General features: G+C 47.0%; 4 protein-coding genes across 4 annotated transcripts; all 4 read left to right on the top strand.

The window, feature by feature from the left end:
* Positions 1–383: 383 nt before the first annotated feature.
* On the top strand, positions 384–2,063 carry CCR75_008210 (uncharacterized protein; the record flags this gene model as incomplete). Its single annotated transcript, XM_067966264.1, has 1 exon — positions 384–2,063. One exon carries the CDS (start codon positions 384–386, stop codon positions 2,061–2,063), a length of 1,680 nt encoding a protein of 559 aa, XP_067820432.1.
* A 147-nt stretch (positions 2,064–2,210) lies between these two features.
* On the top strand, positions 2,211–3,808 carry CCR75_008209 (uncharacterized protein; the record flags this gene model as incomplete). Its single annotated transcript, XM_067966263.1, has 3 exons — positions 2,211–2,296; positions 2,375–2,945; positions 3,020–3,808. 3 exons carry the CDS (start codon positions 2,211–2,213, stop codon positions 3,512–3,514), a joined length of 1,152 nt encoding a protein of 383 aa, XP_067820195.1. The 3' UTR covers positions 3,515–3,808.
* Positions 3,809–3,994: 186 nt separating this feature from the next.
* On the top strand, positions 3,995–4,192 carry CCR75_008208 (uncharacterized protein; the record flags this gene model as incomplete). Its single annotated transcript, XM_067966262.1, has 1 exon — positions 3,995–4,192. The coding sequence occupies one exon, from the start codon at positions 3,995–3,997 to the stop codon at positions 4,190–4,192; it is 198 nt and encodes a 65-aa protein (XP_067820196.1).
* A 258-nt stretch (positions 4,193–4,450) lies between these two features.
* Positions 4,451–5,272, top strand: CCR75_008207 (uncharacterized protein; the record flags this gene model as incomplete). The annotated part of the gene is made up of 1 exon (XM_067966261.1): positions 4,451–5,272. The coding sequence occupies one exon, from the start codon at positions 4,451–4,453 to the stop codon at positions 5,270–5,272; it is 822 nt and encodes a 273-aa protein (XP_067820194.1).
* Positions 5,273–6,196: the final 924 nt, after the last annotated feature.

The raw sequence follows: 6,196 nt of genomic DNA, 5'->3' as shown, positions 1-6,196 counted from the left end.
CGGACGTAATATCATTACCGAACGGCTAAAACGATTTTATCACATGCTCTATGTGAGCCATATATTTACAGTATGAGCTCAGATTTGCGGTCGACATCCTGTACCGTAGTTTATTCAGCGCGCTGCCATTAATTAATGGTATCAGCTAAAACAGTCTTACAAAGCTAAAATTGCACGGCCCGCCGACAATAATTTTAGCATTGCAACGAACCGAGCCGAATTCGAGATATACTTACTTTTATATTGAGAATGATCTCAGAGCCTTTCAACAATTCCATACTTAATTCAAGGTATTAAGAAACCCATAAACATGCAAAACGTCGAAAACAATCCGACCAAATTAAAACATGTTCATTTCGTGACAGCGTGCGTCCCTCTTCCACATGAACGTCGAGCGTTCAAAACTTTCACCTACGGCGGCCGTGCGCCGCTTTCTTAGCGAAGAAGACGAAAAGAAGGTCGTGTTAATATTAAATGAACAGCTCCATCGCCACAGGCGAATAACGTCCGATGATGTGCGGCTAACTGTGCGTGACGTGGCTAGTCAGGGGGGCACGGTGAGACTACCACCCGACTTTCCACAATCGCGCTGGGTGCTTGACTTTAAGCGCGTGTACGGCTTTATGCAATATCATAGTTTTGTGTATAATGGAGCAACCAGCTTTTGCAGGGATAAGGTGGCGGTCGTGCTGGATCGTCAGGACACGGTACCGCTTCGGTCCGCGATTGTCGCTAACGACAATCAAGGTGCGACTGCACGGATTTGTACAAGTAGCGGCTATAACAATACGAATGGGGAACAAAACAACACTTTTGGAGCTAATATGGTTCCGACTAGGGACAGTAGTCCAAGCAGCGGCAATGCCAGTGACGATGAGAAGGAGCGAGGACCGAGCGATGACGGCGTTCGCTCCATCCCTTCCGATTTGACTCGCAAAGTTGTGTATCATATGACCCCTTCAGGCCGCCGTGCGCCTTCTGGCATTGGCCCGAAGCGCCACGGACAGATGCGACACAGCGTTAATCAGCGCGATCAACGTCATCACCACCAACACCAGCGACGAGCGATGCTTGTAGATGATCGTCGACGATCGGCTGTTTGGTCAAGTTCTGATGCCGCAGCGATATACGAAGAGAGGCAACCAAAACAAGTGAGTAGCGGTAGTGAGAACGGAACATCCACAAATCAGACGCCCAGTCGACTTGGTGAAGCGTCCGACCTTGGCGCGTCGCACCCGCGCCCGAGTCAAAGCGGAGTGAGCAATTACGAGAGTAGTGTGGACACAATGCAAGACGTGGATGCTTCGTCTTTGAGCGAAAATCGTGGCTACAAGTTGAGCCACACAGTGCCGACCGAGACGTGGGAAAAGGCCATTGCAGCCGTCGAGCTGCAAGGTTTGAGTCTGCGAGCCGCGGCCAAGCTCTACGGCGTGCATTTTGCAGCACTGCATCGACGCGTTAAGAAACGTGCTCAGAGCGTCCAGGAGAAAGGAATTATTGAATATTTCCACCCAAGTGACGAGGCTGGAATCATGCGCGTTGTCGTCGCTCGTGCAGAATTGGGAGTTCTCATGACCTTTGCAGAGCTCATGCGACTCGTAGAAGCTGCTGCACTCCGGAAACTGCCGGACCTTTCCATGGACTCGGCTCGAAAGCTGTTGACGCGCTTTCAAACGCGTAACGAACAGTCCATTCGTCATATTATTGATGATTGGCCTTTGCATTGGCCGGTCGTGCATGTGCCTTCAACACCAGCAAAAGCAATGCCGCAGCCGCAACATGTAGGGCAGCCTAAATTAGACGTTTTAACGTCGCGAGTCTCCCCTCGGCCGTCGCTGGCCGAGTCTCCAAATCGTGTGGCAATGGCAGCGGCCGCCATGACGCATCTTCTCGCTTCATCCAGTCTCACAACCAACAGTTGCATTGCCGAGACGAGAAGACCCAATTTAATGCGGTCAAAAACAAGCAATGTGATGCTTCCAGATGCGGCAACAAAGGAAATGGTGAGTGTTGATCCTCGCGTGCGGTCTGAAGGAGACAGTGATGCAGTGATGGTAGTATGACGCGATGCAGGTCGGATCATGTGATATGGTAGTGCCTAGTAACTTGCTTATATGTAATTTAGCGGAAATGTTTCAAACTGTACAATGGCATTTCTCTACCTTTTATATATAATACATTCACATCTGCCCCCGAGGATCCAAACGATCATGACGGACTTTATCGCAAGGGAGCAAGCCGCGTACCCAGACATTGCTCAGCGTTACCAGTCGCTGCAGGATCTACACGTTCGCAAGTAGGTTCATAAAGTCCTCTTTTAAACTTGTGTGCCAAGTAAAATTTGCTGCATGCTTCTCTATCTACTTTCAAACAGACTGTACCATGAGCTGACCGGGGAACTCGAGGCGTTTGTCCGCGACCCAGTGTGCCACAAGTACCCACTGAATCTCAATGCGTTGTATCAAGAATTTGTTCGTCCAATTCAGGAAAAAATCAACCCCATTCGTCTCGTTATTATCTGCACGGAGATCAGCGCCCAATTTGCAGATGCTGCTAAAGCGCAAGAGTTTATGGAGCAGCTACTGGGCCAATTGAGCACTAAGACGGCGCAGGAGGCCGTGCTTCTATGCAAGATGCACATTGCCCAACTCAAATTCCGTCGTGGCGCGGCGTTTTTACCTGAAGTCAAGGCTACAGTGGATGATGACAAGCAGATTATCGAGGCTCTTGTGGGAGCGGAGCCTGTGGTTCATGCAGCATATTACCGTGTAGCGTGCGACTACTACACTGCGGTGGGGCCTGCGCATAAATTTTACAAGAACGCGCTCATGTTTCTAGCCTACACGCAATACGACGAGATGCGTCCAGACGAGCGGTTTGATCTGGCTGTGAATATTAGTATTGCTGCCCTCACAGGGGATGGCGTCTTTAACTTTGGTGAAGTGGTGCGGTCGTAGTATCAAGGCTACAAATTGTAATTATGTGAATGTACTAACATTTGGTGGTATCGGCTTTGTAGTTGGCAACTCCAATCCTGCGTGCGTTAGAAGGCACGGACAAACAATGGCTCTCGGACTTGTTGCATGCGTTTAATAAAGGCAATATCGATCGATTTAATGAGATTGTGGGGCAAAACAGCACGGAGTTTGAGGCCCAACCGGCGCTCGTGAGCAAACAGGCATATATGAAAGAAAAAGTGGCTCTCTTGGCCTTAATGGTGCTGGTTTTTCAGCGTCCGTCGCACGAACGCAACATTCCATTTTATGAAATTGCAGAGACCACACGCCTTCCACTGGAGCAAGTTGAGTGGCTCGTGATGCGTGCCCTTTCATGCAAGCTCATCAAAGGATCGATTGATGAAGTGGACGGCATTGTACGGGTTACGTGGGTGCAGCCACGGGTGCTCGACAACTCGCAACTGCAGAAGCTTGTGACTCGCTTGGATGGATGGGAAAAGAAGGTGAACTCGACGTTGCTATATGTAGAAGAACAGACGCCAGAGCTCTTTCAGTAGGAAGGTAAACAAGCACTTGAAACTGACTTGACACCTAGTGAATGAATTGAGTATTGGGGCAACATGCGCAGATCCTGTTATGTTGCTTATGTGCAACTTTGTGGAGGCGCCATCTTGCAGAGCGTTTACTTCATCTTTATGTTCATAAATTCATTTGCATGAAAGCAATAAAATTTACTTCCGAAAGGACAATCGGAAGTAGATTATTGGAAATGATGATGGTGATTGGTCAGAATCACATGCAGAACATATTCGATAAAAACTGAATTTTATCTGCTCCTGTATCGTTTCTAGCTCAGAATTTCGTTTTCCGTGATTTTTCAACTTATGCTCCTTATGATTCTCTGTGAAATCGAATTGATGATAGCTAAAGCCTGGCGCGAAGCACACCTTGCATTTATGTTTGTGGTGGCAGCAAGGTGCAAATGAAAGCGTCGCACTCATAATTTAAGGAATAATAAGCTCATGTTGTCATTACCCATGAATGGAGACGTCGTGTGCACGCGTCTACCACGACTCTACGGGGCTATCTTGAACCCTGATAATGAAGCACTTGACTGCTGCATGACATCATCAAAGTTAATTTTACGTGTACTGCTAAATGCGTCACAGCCTACGGTTGCTTGTATTGCTTTCTGTTCGGCACCTCGTGGAAAAGGTCTAAACCCTGATTTTTAAGGCGATGAATCACGGCCCTAGAGCCAGCCGGTTTCAAGCATTGTCCATCTGCTGCTACAAAAGTACAATTATCGTTATTACTCGCATTTTTCAATCTGAAACAGAGCACATATCTACTAAATATAAACCTCTCTCCCATTCCACTCCACCGTCAGCATAATTCTGCACCTAACTGCGAACAAAAAGTGGGGAAGGCATCACGACGACCCTATAGCTCTCATTCTTCGAGTTTGCTAGGAAAGCCACGCACTTTCCCGCATGTCTACTACTGACTCCCCAATCCTACCAGCACCTCGACGAATGCGGGCGCCACCCCCACCGGTGCCGACGTCGGCCCCGGAGCCAACTCCCGAGATCGCATCGGATAGCGGAAAGCAGCAACCAGCTATTGCTGCAATGGTCCCGACTGCGGGCGTCAAGCCCGCAAGCAAACCCAAACATCGGGGCCTTGTGCGCGCCATTGGTGGATTTTTTCGACGCAGCTGCGGTGGCTCAACTTGTGCCATGGTACCAGAGGAAAGCGAATCGTCACAACGTCGCACATCCCGCTTGTCGCGCTGGTCACATTCTCAACGCCACTCGCTGCCTGAAGCGCCATTTGAGGTAGTGGCGATGGTGTCCCCTGAAAGAGCTCCTATCCAGGAAAATCTTGCTGCGGCTGAGGCAGAGTTTGAGGTTAGCCCCTTTGAAAAGAATGGGCTAACAGTGACTTCACCAGCATGCTTAAAAGAGCCTCCTACCAAGAAAGTCAAGGCCGTGATGTCCAAGATCACAAAGAAAGCCAATCCGCTATTGTCCAAAGCCAAGCAGTCACCTACGGACCCATCTGAACTACTCACTACGAGCTCTAGTGACAAGGTGAGGTTGGAACCTGAACACGTCTCCTTTCTCTTTTTCGGTGGCAGTGATGCCGACACGACATTTCAACCAGAGCTAAGGCCGTCGGAGCTCGATGATTTACACGAGAACGAGATTCGCCCGTCACTTAAAGCGAAAATGCCGCTCTTTTTCTCGTCGGCTCAAGTGGAGAACATACGACGTAGCAGCATTTTGTCTGACCCGAAAGAGTACGAATTGTAGCCTGAAGAAAATGGATCTAGTGGATATGGCCGATAAGGCTTGAAAGATATAACTATTTGGGTTGTTAGAAGTAGCAGTAGTGTTTGCATTGAGGAAGAAAATGGAGATTATATGAATTGTTCAGATGAAGCGATTATGACATCAAAGCCGGCAAAAAAAGGCAGTACAAAATGTCATTTGGCACACTGTCACAATCAAGTGCTGTTTACACCAAATACCTGCGTCGTCATGGTCGTCATACCAAAATGAGAATTGATAATCTCCTTCTTATAATTTGGTACTCTATGGTGTGCAACAATGCTACACGCGATTAAATTGTTCCTAGGTAATAAAAACAAAATCACGAAATCGTATAAACGCTCCTGTAATGTTCATTACAATCCGACGCATAATTGACAGAATCAAAGAATTATGCAATGATCCTTGAAAAGTCCAAAACATAATTTCCTTTTTGAAAGAAAAACACCGTATTGTCGTTACACACAGAAGAATAAAATTAGGGTATTGATATCCCCACAACTGAAATTGCTATCTATTCCCACAACATTTTTTAAATGATTTATTATTTTCAGGGAATATAAAAAATATACTATAAAATTCATAAATAAAAAAATAGGGAGCTGTTAATGACAACTTGCGCTAATGAGCACTCACCCACTAATTGACTAGTCAAAGTCACTCAATTTTATTGCACCACTACATGACTCTCAATTCCACTGCACAAATATTACGCAAACACTACACCATTCCGACAGCGAGAGAGAAAAAACACGACCATACATTCCGTAATAATACGCAAAAGAACGCGACCAACTACAATCTCTAACCTCGTGCGTGTAACGGGGTGTATCGTTACATGAAATTAACACTTAAAGGTTGTTAATTAATATATTATCTGAAAGGTAGATAATGTTTGGAGCTGCT

Source organism: Bremia lactucae, linkage group LG1 (genome assembly GCF_004359215.1).
Source record: "Bremia lactucae strain SF5 linkage group LG1, whole genome shotgun sequence".
Classification (NCBI taxonomy): Eukaryota; Oomycota; class Peronosporomycetes; order Peronosporales; family Peronosporaceae; genus Bremia; species Bremia lactucae.
This window is presented reverse-complemented; position numbering and strand designations above follow the sequence as displayed.